General features: G+C 42.4%; 1 protein-coding gene across 3 annotated transcripts in view; it reads left to right on the top strand.

Annotated features, from left to right (window-relative positions):
- Positions 1 to 18,976, top strand: part of MERTK (MER proto-oncogene, tyrosine kinase) — a 148,558-nt gene that overhangs the window by 105,152 nt on the left and 24,430 nt on the right. For all 3 annotated transcript variants that reach the window (XM_040496731.1, XM_040496733.1, XM_040496730.1), the window contains exons 10-15: positions 901 to 1,054; positions 3,756 to 3,841; positions 5,347 to 5,442; positions 6,558 to 6,638; positions 10,399 to 10,491; positions 12,237 to 12,355. In XM_040496731.1, the coding sequence (XP_040352665.1) occupies positions 901 to 1,054; positions 3,756 to 3,841; positions 5,347 to 5,442; positions 6,558 to 6,638; positions 10,399 to 10,491; positions 12,237 to 12,355 (629 nt within the window). The remainder of the gene's footprint in view (positions 1 to 900; positions 1,055 to 3,755; positions 3,842 to 5,346; positions 5,443 to 6,557; positions 6,639 to 10,398; positions 10,492 to 12,236; positions 12,356 to 18,976) is intronic.

Consider the following 18,976-nt stretch of genomic DNA (forward strand, 5'->3'; position numbering starts at 1 on the left):
GACACTTCCTAAAAATAAGTAATTGAGGGGCATCTGGGTGGCTCAGTCAGTTGAGCATCCACCTCTCGATCTCAGCTCAGGTCTTGATCTCAGGGTGGTGAGTTCAAGCCCTGTGTTGGGCTCTGCGCTGGGCGTGAAGCCTACATAAAAAATAAATCAATAAATAAAAATAAGCAATTGAAAGAGGGAGTTGGTGAACAAAGGCGAAGTGCAGAAAAGAAAGGAAGAGTGATACTGTTGGAAGAGAAATTTGAATTGAATGTGGAGTTACGGAAGAAACAGCTGATATGGGAAGGCAGATATTGCCGCCATTGGGTAGACCCGCTATGCAGCCACGGAACAACGGTGAATGAATGAATGAATGAATGAATGAATGAGTGAATGAGTTCACATAAAGGAACTCTCAGAGGTAGCTCACAACGTGGAAAGCACAGGAGGTAAAATGTTGGGGATGAATCCAGACCCAGAGAGGAGGAAAATTCTCCACAGCACAGAAAACATATTTTCTCCATATCATAAGTTATGTGACCAGAAGACAGTACCATTCAAACTCCTCTTGAGACGTTTTTTACAAAGAAATACAATCTTTTCTTTCTCAATATTCCTCAATGTTTTTGAATTACAGTGTACCAGATAAACACTAGTTTTACCTTTTTTTTTAATTCCTTATATATTCATAACTGATATGAAAAGCATCACCCATTGATTGTTAAGATCACTTTGCGTGGTCTCAGCTTGCACCATCAGAGTGAGGACCGCCTGCGTATGTAGATCACAGAATATAAAAGGATTAAGTTCTAGAGCTTTTGACTGTCTTCTTCCCTATTACAAGCTAACGTTTCTTACGTGTTTCGGATCCCAAAGAGATGTTTTCAATTGGGTCTGTTGGTATTTTACTAGGTTGGGTAGATTTTGCCCCCTCGTCAACCCCGGCACCTGGCAACACAGATCCTGTGCTCATCATCCTTGGTTGCTTTTGCGGAGTTGTTTTGATTGGGTCAATTTTATATATTTCTCTGGTCATCAGAAAAAGAGTCCAGGAGACGAAGTTTGGGTAAGTTTCCCAGTTTAAACTGTTCTGCCCCGTGTTACCCTGTGCTTCTTATGCCAAGTAATAATGCCTCTCGTGCTGGCCCAGCTCCTCACATTGTACCTGGCTGGGTGCCCCGTCTTATGCACATCCTGGGGACAGGCAGCTTCCTTAGTTAGGCCAATGCTACAGAGGCAGCCAGCAGTGAAAGCCAGCCTTGAAAGGGCTCATTTACAGAGAAGAGCATCCATAGGCCTTAAGTACGCAAACTTTGTTGCTGTAAAGTGAGGATTTTTGTTAGAACTCTTAAAAATAATCCTAATTGTTAAAAAAAAAAAAAAAACAATGAGGGGCGCCTCAGACAGTTAAGTGACTGACTCTTGATTTTGGCTCAAGTCATGATCTCATGGTTCCTGAGTTCGAGTCCTGCATCGGGCTCTGCGCTGACAGCATGGAGCCTGCTTGGGATTCTCTATCTCCCTCTCTTTCTGCCCCTACCCTATGTGCTGTCTCTCTTTCTCTCTCCCTCTCTCCCTCCCTCTCTCTCTCTCTCTCTCTCTCTCAAAAATAAATAAATAAACATTAAAAAAATGAAATGTATGTATAGATAAAAATACTAGAAGGAAATTCACCAAAGCATTAGCAATTCTGAACAGTGTGTGAATGATTCTGTTTTTTTTTTTTTTACTGTATTTTATACATTTTTTCTAATAGAGAAAAGCTTTGTATTTCACATTCAAGTGTCAAAGAAGATCTTGTTCTAATTTTTCTATACATCTGACTTTTATAACCAAACAGTAGTTAAATATCAACAAAAATGGGAAGGCGTGTTAGGGAAACCTATGATAAGAAAGCTATGTGTAAATTTGTTTCTGGAACTCAGTTTTCTACTCCAGTGACTCTGCAGCGCGTTTGGGTTTCTGTGAAACCCAGTTGATCACTCATGGGGTAGAGGAAGTACTTTGTAAGATGCGGGTTGTTGACAGCCTGGAATAGGACAGAGTGATGGAGGGTGAATGACTGTGTTTTGGCAGGAGCTGAGCAACCTTTATTCATTGCTGAGTCTTAGGAATGCGACTGGAACATTCCACTCCACTCCAAAACTTTTCACTGTCATGGAGAAGAAGCATGAGAGCAGAGGCTATCCTGCCCATTTTTCATGTCCATCCTAGTCCTAAGGGCCGGTACCTACAGTACTTATTAACTCTATCCTTATAATTATTATATCTCAGTATGTAAATTCTAAGAATGCCTATTTTGAAGAAATGACAAAATCTGACCCAAATCCTGAACATATACTTGACCAAAATGCATCCCAGAGTCTAGATGTGGTTTGTAGGCTCTGCAAAAGTTGTAAGAGTAGCACAATAATATGTATTGAGAGCCTTCTAGGTGATAGCCTGGGGTACAACGCTGAACAAAAGCAGGTACTACTTGCCCTCAGGGGTGCTCACAGTTCATGGAGAATCAAGCAATAATCACACAAGTGATTACACATAAGTATAAAATGGCAACTGTGTGGGGCGCCTGGGTGGCTCAGTCGGTTAAGCGGCCGACTTCAGCTCAGGTCACGATCTCGCAGTCCCTGAGTTCGAGCCCCGCCTCAGGCTCTGGGCTGATGGCTCAGAGCCTGGAGCTGCTTCCGATTCTGTGTCTCCCTCTCTCTCTGCCCCTCCGCCGTTCATGCTCTGTCTCTCTCTGTCTCAAAAATAAATAAAAACGTTGAAAAAAATTTTTAAATAAAATTAAAAAATAAATAAAATGGCAACTGTGTAAATCCTATATAAAGGGACATGTAAGAGTGTATAACAGGAGAATTTGACTGCATTAGGAAAGTCGGGAAAGGCCTCCCTGCAGAGGTGATACCTGAGCTAAAATCTGAAGAAAGAGCAGGTATTAATTAGGCGAAAGACAAAAGGAAGAGCATTACAGCCAGAAGGCACAGTACATGCAAAGGCCCTGTGGCAGTAGGGAGCCTGGCATACAGAGGGGAAGGCACTGGACTGGAAGATGTGACACCTGGGTTCTAGCATTAATTTTGTCACTTGGATGTGACACAGTTATTTTTCTCCCTTTCCTTTTTGGAAACAGGCCAACAAGCAGAGCCCACACAGGTGAGGAGTTATGCTTCCTACACCCTTCGGGGCAGAGTGTCTACATAAAATATTTGGAATTCTTCTGCATAGATTTGTCTCTTCACCTCATTTAATTATTCAGTCATACGTATCAGTATGGACTCATGGACATTCACTTTATACTTTGGATTAGAATCCAGTACTACTTTATTTGCTTGCCCAGGTTGTTACAGCTTTGGCCATTGGGAGCTTCTCAGTTGTTTTGTGCTGTCTCTCTCTTTGTTTTTTTAAATGTTGATTTTTGAGACGGAAAGGCAGAGAGAGAGAGGGAGAGAGAGAATCTCAAGCAGGCTCCATGTGAGGCTTGAACTCACGAATCATGAGATCATGCCCTAAGCGGAGACCGAGAGTCAGATGCTCAACCAGCTGAGCCACCCGGGAGCCCCATGTGTTCTGTTCTCAGTGGTATATTGCCAAGTAAGCCTAAAACAGAACTAAGGAAAGAAGTCCATTTCTCCCAGTGGGAGGGGTCTTTGCAATCAAAGAGGCCTTTCAACAAGCAACAGCTTGGTTACATCCTTGTGGAATCAGCACCTGCCCCAGCAGCCCTTTCCTAATAGTGGGAGATGTCTTTATTTTTATTCGCCCAGGAACGCCTTCACAGAGGAGGATTCGGAGTTAGTCGTCAATTATATAGCAAAGAAGTCCTTCTGTCGGCGAGCCATTGAACTCACCTGTAAGTTAATTTTCATCTTCCCTGAAGTAGAGCAAAGAAAGAACAGCAGATTAATTGATAGATTTCTAACAAAAGGCAAAGGAGTCCAAGGAGTTATTTTTAACATGCAAAATGTCTTCAGAAACCAGCAAGCAGATAGATAGTGAGACATTGCCAAGTGCTTTCCTGCTGGCTGGTTTACTGGAAGTCTGGAAGTGGACCTGAGGTAAAGCGGCCTGTGTTAAAGACTCCTAACACCAAGAAATGTGGAAGGAAGAAGGAACTCACCACAGTGATAGGAGAAGATGTGGTTAGAGGTCAGGGATTTAAAGAAAAACAGCAAAGCAATTGACATAATCTCTGAGCTTATTTCCTGATTTTTTGTGGCAACGGGCTCAGAGAACAATTTGCCAACATACTTTACAACAATTATGGTTTGAGTTTTGCTGATTCGGAGTGGAGCCTTCCAGTTTGAAGAGCGAGAATACACAGATGGCTGTGTTCTTGAAGAATTCAGAAACCATGTACAAAGTACGTGCAAATATCAAGTCCGAGCTTCAGGATGTTTGCCGAAACAAGAGCACCAAAACAGATATAAGAATGATAGAATGCAGGGTGCCAAGAAACAAAAACTCACTCAAGGTACAATGTTACTGATTTCTTTAGGTTTCTGATCTTTAGAGATCTGTTTTGACCTTTAGAGATCTGTTCTTGCATTTAAAAAAATTCTCCATTTAGACCCATTCTTTCCTTTATTAGAGGACCAGCTGGGTAAAAACAAAATTTTTTTTCTTTAAGAGCTAATGTATCTTTTCTAATTATCCACATTTTTTTTTCTTTCAAAGGCTTGCTCATCATAACTATGGCACAAACTGCATCATTTGCCAAAATGTTATTGAATTGGTTAATTCCTCTTATTGATAATGCTTATGGTCAATGCTGCGTGCTGACACCTTGTTATAGAAGATCGTCTCCACTTGCCCCCACGTACTCAATTTAGCACGTTCTATGTCATATTAATGAGGTTCCAGATGCCATAGGCAGAATAGGAGGGAGCCTGTTCTCTTAGTGTTTCCTGCGGTTTCTGCACTTCCTTCCCTGGCCTAGGACAGGGGAGGGAACCCAATAGCTGTTTGGTATCCTATAGTTAGCCATAAAATAGCACGTACTCCACTAGAAAGCAAGAAAGTACCTAGCGACTCTCTTCCTTACTCCTTTAAATCAAGGGCAACCCCCACCCGCCACGTGAATCTGCTGGCTGCTGCACCATGGGAAGAGAAATATGGTTCTGATTTTTATAAGCCTTCAGAATTAATCTTGCCCTGAAGGATTCATTTTACTCACGTAAATCATAGTAGCATCACCGTGTGATGTTTTATTTACCGACATTGTGCAGGAAGAGCCATGGGTACAAAAGGAAGAAAATGTTTAACTCTTTGATAGGACCATCTGTATCATTTCAATTCTGTCCCAACGAAAGGGAGCAGACTGACAACCCTTACACGTACTTCGTCACTCCCTTACAGTGCGCAGCTTGGGAGTCAGCGAGGAACTGCAGAATAAACTAGAAGATGTCGTGATTGACAGGAATCTATTAATTCTTGGGAAAATCCTGGGTGAAGGTAAGCAGTTCATTTCTTTTAAAATGTGAGGTTAGCATAACAGACTCTTAGATACAGAGAACAAACTGAGGGTTGATGGGGGTGGGGGAGAGGGGAGAGTGGGTGATGAGTGCTGAGGAGGGCACTTACTGGGATGAGCACTGGGTGTTGGATGGAAGCCCATGTGACAATAAATTATGTTAAAAAATAAATAAAATGTGAGGTTAGAAAGGAAGCAGTTTACAGTAATGTTTTAAATGTGTATTTATTGGGGCACCTGGGTGGCTCAGTCCGTTGGGCATCCGACTTCGGCTCAGGTCATGATCTCGCGGTCCGTGAGTTCGAGCCCTGTGTCGGGCTCTGTGCTGACAGCTCAGAGCCTGGAGCCTGTTTCAGATTCTTGTCTCCCTCTCTCTCTGACCTTCCCCCATTCATGCTCTCTCTGTCTCAAAAATGAATAAACGTTAAAAAAAATTTTTTTAATGTGTATTTATTATGTAAAATACCATTTTGTGACTTCAAGTTACAATACAAGTAGTTCTGTTTTATAATTTATTACAATGAAAAATTAAATGGTGGTTTTTGCCACTCAGATTTCACATATGGAAAGGGCCTCTATGGTGTCTTACACGTACCATAATCCCTTGAAAAATATTAATTCCCTTCCTTCATTTGAAAAGCAATTATTTGTTCGGTTTCCTATATGCTTTAAATACCCCTGGTCCTTAGGTTTACGTTTGGGGCACCTTCCTAATTAGTTCCATAAGAACAAAAGTGAAAACGCGTATAGATTTTGTCAAATTGATGTTAGGATGAATGATAATGGTATGAAGAATTTCTGCTTTATACATTTCAGTAACATTTCCCGTGTTCTGTAAGTTTCTTGGATCAGTTCTAATGCTTAATAAAATGATGAGCTGAGCTGAGCCTGAGCCAACCAAGCTTGTGACAAACAGGAGGCTAGTGCATGGCCTGCGTCCCTGGTTTGTGAGCGTGGGTGGCCCCGGCAGGCTCTGCCCGGCTGCCGCGTGTGGGTCACTCTCAGGCCACCTAAAAACAGCAGCCAGGGAACTGTAGCATTTTTATGGTCAGGAGAGATTTTGCAAACTCTATGGAGATGTTATTCTTCTTTACAGGAGAGTTTGGGTCTGTGATGGAAGGAAATCTTAAGCAGCAAGATGGGACCTCTCAGAAAGTGGCAGTGAAGACCATGAAATGTGAGTTATCACGCATTAAACCCATCCCCCTGGGGCTGGGTAGTTGCTTCAGTAATCTGGTGCTCTGTAAGGCCAGTGATGGAGTTCATGTGTCGTGATCTCAGTCACTGATGGGTCAGAAGACCATCCAGAACACTGTGTGGTTACAGACAGAAAGTGAATGTAATGAGGTCCTTATAAGTGCATTATACATTCCTTACCCTCAAGGTAGTTACATTTGTAATTTTTACCATACCTCCCTCTCTGTCTCTTTCTGTCTCTCTCAAACTGTCTCTCCCTCTCCCCTCTCTCTCACCTAGTAGAGTGAATGTCTCCAAAGTAAAATATGAATTCCCGAGACAGAGCTGATCTGGCGGCAGCCTCTGACCCCAGGAGTTGGTCTGGCTGATCTGACCAGCTTGGTGGGGTCACTTCCTCACTTGAGGATGCTTGCATATTCCTCAGGAAGTTGCGGGCTGCCTGGAAGGTACATTTCCCAGAGAGAGGAGACATATTCGTTGGTCAAAGGCATATGAAGAGCGGTGAGCCGTGATCACAGGCTGGAACTTCCAAGCAAGCTGAGAAGAGAGTTTGCAGTTGGGTCAGAAAGGGCCTCATAAGTCATCACAAGGAAACTGCTTTTATCCCACAAGTTGCAGAGCCACTAGTAAGAGTCTTTAGCAAATGAGGAACAAAAGCAGATTTCATTCTAGAAAGTTCACTCTGGTGGCAGTGTGGAGGAGAATGAATTACAACGTTGACAAAAGTAAAGACAGGTGCTGACTAGGGCACTCCTGAATCCGTGCAAATGACTGTCTAGATAAGGAAACTAGGCTCAGAGACATGGCGACTTGTTGAAGTCAGATAGCTTAAAAGGGGGAAGATTGTGCTGGATCTTTTCTATCACCAAGCACTGACCAGGCTGCAGTGGCAGAGCATGATAGCATGTGCCCTCCTGCCCTTCTCCAGGAAGTGCATTTCCAGGGCCTGGGGGACACAGGATTGTGGTTTAAGTTTTATTCTTCACGTGTCAGCTGGGCACCCATAAAATAGACCGTGATTGTCTGGCATTTTATCTACAGTTGTTTTCATGATTCATATGGAGAGAGATGATTTGATGCTTCGTTTGTTAATGTTTTCAACATTGCTTTCTCATTTACCCTTGTATATATTCAATATTGTTTTTGATCAAGGAGTAAAATTGGTTTCTTCCTAAAATTTAAATTCACTTTTACTGGGAATTAAAACATAAGTTAGCTTATAAGCATGTATTGAGACTTTTTAACCAGAACCGGAGACTGAAGTTTTAAGTCAGTGATGAAAAGGAACCCTAATAACCTACAAGTCACATGGGCTGTTGTTTTCTGCTTTCTGAAGCTTTTTATGTCTCTAATAATGACCAATACTTATGTAATACTGTGTGCCAAAGAACACTGCAGTCAGTCTTGAATTTCATAAGGAAGACAGGAAGAGGAAATCAGTGCAACTCGGAAGCAGGTTCAAGGATTATCCCCTGGGGGTGCCTGCATGGGTCAGTGGCATCCGACTCTGGGTTTCGGCTCAGGTCATGATCTCATGGTTCATGGGTTCCAGCCCTGTGTCGGGCTCAGTGCTGACAGCATGGAGCCTGCTTGAGATTCTCTCTTTTCTCTCTCTCTCTGCACCTCCCTTACTCGTTCGCTCTCTCGTTCTCAAAATAAATAAATAAACATTAAAAAAAAAAAGGTATCATCCCCTGGAAACCAAGACAGCCTGAAGTTAGAGTATTCAGTGGAGCTAAACCCAGTACATAGTCAAATCTGGGTGCCAGCCACATTCAGGACCATTCCTGCCTCTTGCATTATTTTATTTGAACCTCACAATGGTCCCTGTGAAGGCTCCTTTCCATTGTCCACATTTACTATGTGGAAGGTTTACGGGACCTTGTGAAAGGAGCTAGGCCTGGGCTCTCTCCTCTCTGGCCTTGGCTATGCTCTTCTTTGACTGCATTAGAATAACTTTCAGGGCAGCCGGGTGGCTCAGTCAGTTAAGAATCCAATTCCGGCTCAGGTTATGCTCTCACGATTCCTGAGTTTGAGCCCTGCTTCGGGCTCTGTGCTGACAGCTCGGAGCCTGGAACCTGCTTTGATTCTGTGTGTCTCTCTGTCTCTCTCTGACACTCCCCTGCTCGCACTCTATCTCTCTCTCTCTTAAAAATAAATAAACATTAAAAAGAGAGAATAACTTCCATATGAATTACATCTGTGCTAATTTTCAAAAATCGAAAGGCTAGTCTCTGGCCTCTGCATCCCAGGCTCATCTGTCTTTGCCTCCGATCTTGCCCCCTTGGGGGAGGAGTTTGAAAGCAGATCCTACCCTTTCAAAGTTCTACCCGCCTCGTTGTCTGAGCAAAGGTATTAAGTGAGAGCAAAGGTGGCAGACATTTTGCAGATCTATATATTTTTTTCTTAAATTTGCTTTAATAGGAAAACTAATGTATACAAAGCCCAGAGAATGTACAGACATTATGCTAGATGGCTCTCATCTGGGATTTCAGTCAAAACTTATACCCTATTAAAGCAAATTCCCTAAGGCATGCCTGGCTTTGATTTTAATTGTTTTTAATTGTGGCAAAATACAACATAAAATGTTTTTTTTTAATGTTTATTTATTTTTGAGAGAGAGAGAGAGTGCACAAGTGGACGAGTGGGGGAGGGGCAGAGAGAGGGAGACAGATGATCCAAAGCAAGCTCTGCACTGACAGCTCAGAGCCCGATGTGGGGCTCCACTCATGAAGTTCTAGATCATGACCTGAGCCGAAGTTGGATGCTGAACCAACTGAGCCACCCAGGCGCCCCCCATCCTAACCATTTTTAAGAGTACAGCTCAGTGGCATTAAGCACATTCACATTGTTGTGCAACCATCCCCACCATCCATCTCCAGAACTGTTTTCATCTTGCAAAACAGAAACTCCCTACACATTAAACAACTTCCCATCTCCCCTGCCCCTCCTTGCCCCTGGCTACCACCATCCTTTCTGTCTCTAAGTTTGACTACCCTGAGTACCTCATGAGAGTGGGATCACACTGTCCTTATCCTCCTGTGACTGGCTCCTTTCACTTAGCATAATATAGAATTCTAGATGTCTCTCACAAGTTGGTTTAATCCCAAAATGGTACCATGGGAAAGTTAGGAAAGTATATCCAGTTCACAAGGCATGATTGAGCAACCAGTCTTGCAAGAGAGAGACAGAGATGTGAGTTCTTTCTCTTTTTTTTCAGTTAAAAATCATTGCAACAGATGATGCATTTGACTTTCATTTTTTAAACTAGTATACTTTCATTTTTAGAGCAGTTGTAGGTTTATAGAAAAATTGGGCAGAAAATACAGAGAATTCCCATATGACTCCCTCTCCCTTCCCAGTCTCCCATGTCCATTACATCTTGCATCAGTGCATTTTTTTTTTTTTTTTACAACTGATGTACCCATATAAGACGTTATTACCTGAAGCCCAGGGGTTACATTAGCATTCACCTGCTCTTGAACATTCCGTGGGTTCTGACAAATACAGTGTCATATGTGCACCATCACAGTATCATACGGAAGTCCCCCTGCCCTAAAATTTCCTGCGTGCAACCTCTTCATCCCTCCCCACCCGTCCCTGATAACCACTCCTCTGTTTATGATTGCTGTGGTTTGCCTTTTCCTGATTTTACTTTTAGAGGACAAAATTGCTATCACCTCCTTCCCCTTCACTGAGTAAATCATCAGTGCCCCACGTTTTTCTGTCTTCTCTTTTAGTGGACAACTTTTCTCAGCGAGAGATTGAGGAGTTTCTCAGCGAGGCAGCGTGCATGAAAGACTTCAACCACCCAAACGTCATCCGACTGCTAGGTACCTCAGAGAAATGCGGGATTGGGGGGCCAGTGGGGCTTGGCTAATCCACTCCACACCACAGGAGAAATCTCTGGGGCAGATACGTTTATCATCTTGTATAACTCCACAGTAATTTATAACATCGTGTTTTTCACCCCAAAGACACCTTACAGTTATACTTTCTGAGGCTGATGGTAAAAATGGGCCTGCATTTCCTAGACACCCCAAGGGCTCGGGAACATTTAGTGTCCACAGAGTTCTAGTTGACTGTAGATTAAAATGGGGCCCCCCAGCTACTCAAAGGCAAGACCAAAGCTTATGTTAAATTATAATGTTAGTGACTTAAGGTTATCCGTGAATCAAATACCAGTGGGATAAAGCGGTCAAAGTGGACACATTCCATAGATCATCTTTGAGAAACAATTTATTAACATTTTCAAGCACCGATTTCCTAGAATCTGTGCTGACCATTTTATGGGTCATGATTTAATAGAATTTGGTTTTGTGGCCCTGTCGTTGTCATATCAAGTGGTTGCTGTGTAAGTGCCGCTATTCCAAGACAGAAGAATGACCTAGAAACAATTGTATATTCTGCCTTTTTTGTGTGTCCCGTGATTTGATAAGTGCTCAATAGTTGGGGGAACTTTCAAAGTTTTAGTATGATCAAAGCTACAGAGAGATGTGAAAAATAATGCTTGGATACAACATCATTTTGAAGAAACTACTGTTACTCCTTTGCAGCTAGTGAACAATCGCCACTTTACAATTGCACTGTGATGTACAGGAGCTTTGCAAGCCTGATTTCAGGTGACGGGCCCTGGTTCTAGCTTTTCACGATAAATGGTGTTTCCTGTGTTAACCATGAAAATTTAGAGACATGATTGGCCGTCAAAATTCTTTTATTTTTTTTATTTTTGAGAGAGAGAGAGAGAGAGAGAGACAGAGTGTGAGCAGGAGAGGGGCAGAGAGATTTGGAAACACAGAATCTGAAACAGGCTCCAGGCTCTGAGCTGTCAGCACAGAGCCCGACGCAGGGTTGTGAACTGAGAGATCATGACCTGAGCCGAAGTTGGCCGCTAAACTGAGCCACCCAGGCGCCCCTCGAAATTCTTTTAATAGTTTTAAGCATTTGATTGCACTGGGCTTATTCACCTGATAAGGTTTTTAACTATTACATGAAACTAGTTTGCCCTTGAATTCTACTGCAGTTACAACCCCTCACTTAGGCTCAGTATAACAAAAACTCAGTGGTTTTCTAGATGGCTACACTTGTTACAGATTAATTTTTTGAGAGCTCTCATGCAGGGTGGCACTAATCTAGGGCACCTGGGTGGCTCAGTTGGTTGAGCGTCTGACTTGTGACTTCGGCTCAGGTCATGATCTCATGGTTTTTGAGTTCGAGCCCTGCATCAGGCTCTGTGCTGACTGAGTCTGGAGCCTGCTTTGGATTGTGTCTCCCTCTCCCTCTGCCCCTTCTCTCTCTTTCTCTCCCTTTCTCCCAAAAATAAATAAACATTTTTTTAAATTAAAAAATAAAAAAAAAATGGCATTAATCTGAAAGGAAAAAAATACCGAGACGTGAGCCTAGGGTGTATTCCATATTCTACTATGTAGTGAGTGTGTGAGTTATGGGTGGTTTTTTTTTTCCTTCTTTAATCATTACCTTGAGAGCACATGGTTTCAATTTGGCCAGTGCGCCTGCAATGCTTTTCTGGTTACTGGTAACAAGGGCTCTTTGTAACCTTCTCTGGTTTTAATTTCAGGTGTATGTATAGAAATGAGCTCTCAAGGCATCCCAAAGCCCATGGTAATTTTACCCTTCATGAAGTACGGGGATCTGCATACTTACTTACTCTATTCACGACTGGAGACCAGACCCAAGGTAATTTACCCAGTCGTGTTGCCTCTCACAGTCCTCCAGGCTTCTGTGACAGGGCCTGGGGAACCTCAGCATGTAACCTTGAAAATAAAGGAGGGAGGGGGAATACATGGCCTTTGTTCAACGCTCACTGTGCATCCTGGATGCTGAAGTGTGGGATCTGTCCTCACAGCAGACCTGCTCAGAAGTCTTATTATTCCCATTTTATGGGAGGAAGAAGTCTGGCTTGGCACATAGTCTCCTGGCCCAAGCCTCATCACAATGGAGCCAAGTGGGTCCCCCATGCTGACAGAGTGGCCTCTTTCTCTTAAAGTCTCCTCTTTCTGACTCGTTCACTCTGAAATCACTGGAGGCAGGATCTGTTTCATTTCCAGAGGCAAGTTGCACTGAGCTGCTTTTCTGGACACTGAGCATGAATGTCCGCCATCCACCTTTCCATTTATCAAGGGCCCCTCCATCCTCAGGATTTGGAAAGCGTGTTGTGAATTGGTGGGCCAGCATACTTTCCTTCAATAGTGCCTGTAAGAAGGGCGGTGACCCCACAGGGCAAACCCTCTCCTGAATCCCACAGCACAGGGAAACCAGACAGAAACAGGAGCTTAGACGGAAGCACCATACCCACCAGCATGCAGCCACCGGTCCTACCCAGGTGATTGACCAGGGGCCACAAGAATGCTGAGTATGGGGTGTCATGGGGAAAGTTCTGGGGGCACCTGGGTGGCTCAGTTGGTTAAGCATCTCACTCTTGATTTTGGCTCAAGTCATGATCTCTTGGTTCAGGGGTTCAAGCTTGCATCAGGCTCTACACTGCACTCTCTCTCTCTCTCTCTCTCTCTCTGCCCCTCCCTTGCTCTCTTTCTCTCTCTCTCCCTGCAAATAAACATTTTGTTTTTTAATGGGCAAGTCCTTATCCCAAGAGACAGGCAAATCTGCAGGCATTACCATTTGTTAAATTTGGCAAGGCACTTGAAAAACAAAAACAAAAACTTGAGACCCAATTTAGGGTAAACATATTCTGGAACCTTCTTTCCTATCTCCTGCCGACACTGTGTGTTATGGATATGGAAGGTTATTTTTTCTTTTCTTTTTCTTTTTCTTGTTTTGTTCCTCCCCGGAAGATGTAAGTGGCCGAAGCAGGAGAGCGAGCCCCTTTCTTTTTTCACTTCTCCTTGGTCTCATGCTCAGATTTTTGTTCTCTTCCTCATGACTTCTTTTAAGTCTTCCACCCACCCAGATACTAACCAGAGTTAGGAAATCGTAGCCACATCTCAGAGCTATTATAAAATCACTGAGGTTCCTCCAAAGAAGTGAAGGGCCTAATCGAAAGTAAGGGACTCGGCATGGCTGAGCGTTTTCCTTCCCTTTTCCACCCAAAAGAAAGACAATATTATAAGAAGCCTGGAAAAGAAGGGAAAAAATACCTACAATTCCCAACATCTTAGCACGTTTCACTGGCAGCTTCAGACATTCCCATCACAACTGCTTATTCTGTGCCTACGTGTTTCACAGGCTGGTGCTCACTATCTGTGCACCTATCCACACGCCATCAAAGGTGCTAACATTTCTCAAGCGTAAGTAGAGGCCAGCCTATATTTTGCATATATTAATGCAGTAATAGCGTAACAACCATAGGGAGTAGTTACTAATAGAATCTCCGGTGAGGAAACGGAGGCACAGATCAGACAATGGTGGAGGCTGGACTGGCCCCCAGGCTGCAGACCCCCTGTCTTCAGCTCTTCTCTGATAGCGCCATCTCCTGTGCACCCTTCCCAGCAGGGCAGCAGCCTCCAGACTGTTGCCTGTGAATGGCTGCATAGCATCCTCTTGAATGGATCTTGTTCCACATTGATGGGCAATTTCACTCGTATTTAATTTTCTGGTATGTGGGATGATTTTTCTAATAATTTTTGGAGGGATGGGATTATCATGTTGCATAAGAGTGAATTCTATAGTTTAAAATAAAAAAAGGGGGGTGCCTGGGTGGCTCGGTTGGTTGGGCATCCAATTCTTGATTTTGGCTCAGATCATGATCTCAGGGTCATGAGATTAAGCCCCATGGCAGTCTCCGCACTAGGCATGTAACCTGCTTAAAATTCTCTCTCTCCCACAGTGTGGAGGTTCCTCAAAAAATTACAAATAGAACTACCCTATGACCCAGCAATTGCACTACTAGATATTTATCTAAAAGATACAAAAATGCTGATTTGAAGGAGCACATGTACCCCAGTGTTTATAGCAGCACTATCAATAATAGCCAAAGTATGGAAAGAGCCCAAATATCCATCGATTGATGAATGGATAAAGAAGATGTGATATATATATATACAATGGAATATTACTCGAGGATCAAAAAGAATGAAATCTTGCCATTTGCAACAATGTGGATGGAACTAGAGTGTATTATGCTCAGTGAAATAAGTCAATAAGAGAGATAAATATCATATGATTTCATTCATTTGTGGAATTTAAGAAATAAAACAGATGAACATAGGGGAAGGGAAGGAAAAATAAGATAAAAAGAGAGAGGGAGGCAAACCATAAGAGACTCTTAAATACAGAGAACAAACTGAGGGTTGCTGGAGAGGTGGTGAGTGAGGGGATAGACCAAATGGGTGATGGGCATTAAGGAGGGCACTTGTTAGGATGAGCACTGGGTGTTATATGTAAGTGAAGCATCACTAAGTTCCACTCCTAAAATCATTATTACACCATATGTTAACTAACTTGGATTTAAATAAAATTAAAAATAGGATTCTCCCTTTCTCTCTTCCCCTCTGTTCACTCTCATATACTAAGTGCTCTCTCTCGTGCGCGCGTGCGCTCTTCCCCCTCCCCCCCCCCAAAAAAAGTAAAAATACACTGGGCTGTTTGATGGCCAAATATCATCTGTCTTTACTTGTGAAGTTTAACTCGCTTCCCCTTTTGGGTCCCTTTGCAAATGTAACCTCTTACTGGATTTTTTTCCTTGAATTGCTGTAGAACAGATAGAGACCATTTATAATCTTTATAATTTTTTTTTAATTACCATACAGTATTATAGACTCTTTTTCCATTTTGATGTGCAGTTCTATCAGTTTTAACACATGAATAGATCCATCTTCACAGTCAGGATACAGAACAGCTTCATCACCCAAAAACACCTCCTCCTGCTACCCCTTTTGTAGTGATGCTGTGCCCCCATGGCTAATTCCGGGTAGCCATTCATCTGTTCTCCATTACTATAGTTTTGTCTTTTTGAAAATGTTCTATGAATGGAATCATACAGTTTGGAACCCAGTTAGAAAATGAACAAGGGGCACCTGGGTGGCTCAGTCGGTTAATTGTCCAGCTCCTGATTTCAGCTCAGGTCATGATCTCACTGTGAGAGCGAGCCCTGAGTTGGGCTCTGCACTGAGGGCGAGGAGCCTGCTTGGGATTCTCTCTCCCTCTCTCTCTGCCCCTCCCCGACTCATGCTTGCTCACATGCTCTCTCTCATTCTCTCAAAATAAATAAATAAATATTTACAAAATAAAATAAAATAAAATAGGGGAGCCTGCATGGCTCAGTTGGCTAAGCATTTGACTCTTGATTTTGGCTCAGGTCATGATCTCAGGGTTTGTGTAATCGAGCCCCATGTGGGGATTCTTTCTCTCCCTCTCTCTCTGCCCCTCCCCCACTTGCATGTGCACACTCTCCCTGTTCCAACAATAAACTAAATAATTAATTAATTAAGCAAAAGACTTTGACACTCACCAAAGAGGATATAAAGATGGCAAATAACCACAAGAAAAGATGCTCAACATCATTAATCATTTAGAGACCTGTAAATAAAAGCCATGATAAGGTATCACTACCCACTTATCAGAGCGGCTTACAACCAAATCAAACCCAACCAAAAAACTACTAATACCACGTGCTAACAAGAATGCAGAACAACTGGGGCGCCTGGGTGGTGCAGTCGCTTAAGCGTCCGACTTCAGCCAGGTCACGATCTCGCGGTCCGTGAGTTCGAGCCCTGCGTCGGGCTCTGGGCTGATGGCTCAGAGCCTGGAGCCTGTTTCCGATTCTGTGTCTCCCTCTCTCTCTGCCCCTCCCCCGTTCATGCTCTGTCTCTCTCTGTCCCAAAAATAAATAAAAACGTTGAAAAAAAAATTTAAAAAAAAAGAATGCAGAACTGAATCTTTCATACACTGCTGATGGGAATGTACGATTCCAGAGTACAGCCACTCTGGAAAAGAGTTTAGAAGTTTCTTATAAAACATGGTGTTTTGTAGCAACTTCATCCATACTTGCCAAAAACTGGACACAACCCATGTGTCCCTCAGCAGCTGACTGAGCAAGCAAAGTAGGTACATCCATACAATAGAAGATACACGGCAATAAAACAAGGAACGCAGTATTGATACGGGCAACGACCTAAATAGATCTCAAAGGCGTAATGCTGAGTAAGGAAGCCCAGAGGTGGGACAGCTGCAGAGTTGGTCAGCTGTACCTTGAAGGACAGCATCAAGTGTCCACGGTTGTTTCACCTTTCTGCTTTTTCAGCTACAGCTGTCCCTCCACGTGTTATGACGGTGACATGGCTCCAGGCATGACATTCTCACCCATCAGCCTCTGGAGACAAAAAGAGAAGTCTGTCTTCTCTCTTACCTCTTCCCCCTTCTCTTTCTTTCCCTGGAAGAGTAATTGTTTTTTTCTTTTGGTAACAACTTTACTGAGATATAATTCAAACACCGTACAGTTCTGCCATTTAAAGCGTACAACTCAATGGTGTTCAGTACGTTCACAGGGTTTTGCAGCCATCACCACAATAAACTGTAGAGTGCTTTCATCACCTAACAAAAAGTCCCATACCCTTTAGCAATCACTTCCCAATCTCCCCTCCCTGCCTTGTTTCCAGCTCTAAGCAAGCTGCTTTCTGTCTCTCTCTAGTTACCTATTTCCATTTCAATGGAACAGTAGTTTGTGGTCTTTTGTATCTTTCACTGAGCCTGATGTTTTCAAGGCTCATCCACGTGGTAGCTTGTATCAGTACTTCATTACTTTGTAAGAGCAAATAATTCTCTATTATATACATATATTATGTCGTTTATCTCTTGATCTGTTGATGGACATTTGGGTTGTTTCCACTTTTTGACTTGTATGAATAATTCTAAGAATTTTATACTTGAGCACTTACATTTAGGTCATTGATCCTTTTTTTTTTTCCATTGATCCATTTTGAGTTAATTTTGTATATGATTTCAGGTTGGGGTCCAATTTCACTCTCTAGCATATCCCACTCACTTGTCCCAGCACCACCTGTTGAAAAGACCACTCTTTCCCCCACTGAATGATCTCGGCACTCTGTTGAAAGTCATTTGACCATATATTCATGTGTTTATTTCTAGACTCTCGATTCTGTTTCGTTGCTCTGTATATCTGTCCTTATGCTGGTATCACATTATCATGATTATAGTCGCTTTATAGTAAATTTTGAAATCAGTAAATATGAAGTCTTCCAACTTTGGTTTTCTTATTCAAGATTGTTCTGCATATTCTGAGCTCTTGAAGAAGTTTCATACGAATTTTAGGATCAGCTTGTCAATTTCTACAGAAGCCAGCTGGGATTCTGATAGGGTTTATGTTGAATCTACAGATCAATTTGGGGAGTATTGCTATCATAACAATATTAAGTCTTCTGATCCATGAACACAGGATATCTTTCCATTTATTTAGATCTACTTCGATTTCTTTCAACGTCTCGTAATTGTCAGAGTATAAGTTTTGCAACTTCCTCTGTTAAATTTATTGCTGAGTAATTTTAATTCTTCTTAGTTGAAAATGATTTCTTTTTTTAATTACTCTTTTTTTATTTTCTTTTTAATTTTTTGTAACGTTTATTTATTTTTGAGAGAGAGAGACAGAACACAAGCAGGGTAGGGACAGAGAGAGAGGGAGACCTAGAATCCAAAGCCAGTTCCAGGCTCTGAGCTTCAGCTCAGAGCCTGATGTGGGGCTCAAACCCATGAACTGTGAGATCAAGACCTGAGCCGAAGTAGGATGCTTAACTGTCTGAGGCACCCAGATGCCCTTAATTACTCTTTTAAAAAAAATATTTATTTATGCATTTTGAGAGAGAGAGAGAAAGAGCAGGGGAGGGGCAGAGAGAAAGGGAGAATCCCGAGTAGGCTCTGCACTGTCAGTGTAGAGCCTGATGCAGGGCTTGAACTCATCAGATGCTTAACCAACAGAGCCACCCAGGCACCCCAGTGAAATTGTTTTCTTAATTTTATTTTCGGATTGACCATTGGCAGTGTATAGAAATACAGTTAATTTTTGTATCTTAATTGTATACCATGTAACCTTGTTAAACTTATTTCTTAGTTCTACCACACAGTTATCTTTTAAATGACTTTTGGTCATAATCTACAAGAAGAACATAAATGTTCTAGGAAAATATAACACAAATGAATAGTACCTAATATTCATTACAGCTTCACAGTGTCAGTAGGATTTTATGTCTCTTAGCATCCAAATCCTTTCCTGGAAACTATCATCCAGAAAATCATATGCCTCAAATGTATAGAATAGAGGCAAAAGACTTTCATGCCTGATTTGTTTACACTTTTTTTTTTTTTTTTTTTTTTGAGAGAGAGAGGCAG

Source organism: Herpailurus yagouaroundi, unplaced genomic scaffold (assembly GCF_014898765.1).
Source record: "Herpailurus yagouaroundi ecotype Mexico unplaced genomic scaffold, PumYag 188, whole genome shotgun sequence".
In the NCBI taxonomy this organism is placed as follows: Eukaryota; Metazoa; Chordata; class Mammalia; order Carnivora; family Felidae; genus Herpailurus; species Herpailurus yagouaroundi.